A 520-nucleotide genomic window follows, 5' to 3' on the forward strand; every position below is an offset into this window, starting at 1 on the left:
CAGCGGCATCTGTGCTGCCCCGCTCAGCCCTGGAGCCTGCTGCGGCGATGCCCAGGGCGACAAAAAGGGTTTGGTCTGCGTGCTGCACTTCGTTAACTCAATGCAACGGCTTAATCGCTTGTTGGGGAGGAGTTGCTGGAAACATGCAGCAACGTCTTCAAAGCTCATGTGTCGGGGAAAAGGGCAGAGGTACGATTCAAGCAGGCGGCATCCCTGCGGTGGGTTTTTGCTTGTTTGGACTCAGGGGAGGAGGGTCTCTGCCGTCGGGAGCCAGCAGCACTAACGTCGTGTTTGCTCCTTCTCCAGGCGTGCTGGCCATCCTCATCCCGCGCCTGGACATCGTCATCTCGCTGGTGGGCTCCGTCAGCAGCAGCGCCCTGGCTCTCATCTTCCCCCCGCTGCTGGAGATTGCCACCTACTACGCCGAAGGCATGCACCCCCTCCTCATTGCCAAGGACGTGGCCATCAGCCTCTTCGGCTTCGTGGGTTTCGTGGTGGGGACGTACGAGGCGCTGCTGGA

The 520-nt window shown here is 61.0% G+C and overlaps 1 protein-coding gene across 1 annotated transcript in view; it reads left to right on the plus strand.

Annotated features, from left to right (window-relative positions):
• The window catches only part of LOC104621045 (proton-coupled amino acid transporter 1-like), a gene marked incomplete at its 3' end in the record, with an annotated part of 15,441 nt that extends 14,927 nt beyond the window's left edge, over positions 1 to 514 (plus strand). Inside the window, exon 9 of the mRNA XM_010287431.1 lies at positions 307 to 514. Within this exon, the coding sequence (XP_010285733.1) occupies positions 307 to 514 (208 nt within the window). The remainder of the gene's footprint in view (positions 1 to 306) is intronic.
• Between the last annotated feature and the right edge of the window lie 6 nt (positions 515 to 520).

This window comes from Phaethon lepturus, unplaced genomic scaffold (assembly GCF_000687285.1).
Source record: "Phaethon lepturus isolate BGI_N335 unplaced genomic scaffold, ASM68728v1 scaffold33615, whole genome shotgun sequence".
NCBI lineage: Eukaryota > Metazoa > Chordata > Aves > Phaethontiformes > Phaethontidae > Phaethon > Phaethon lepturus.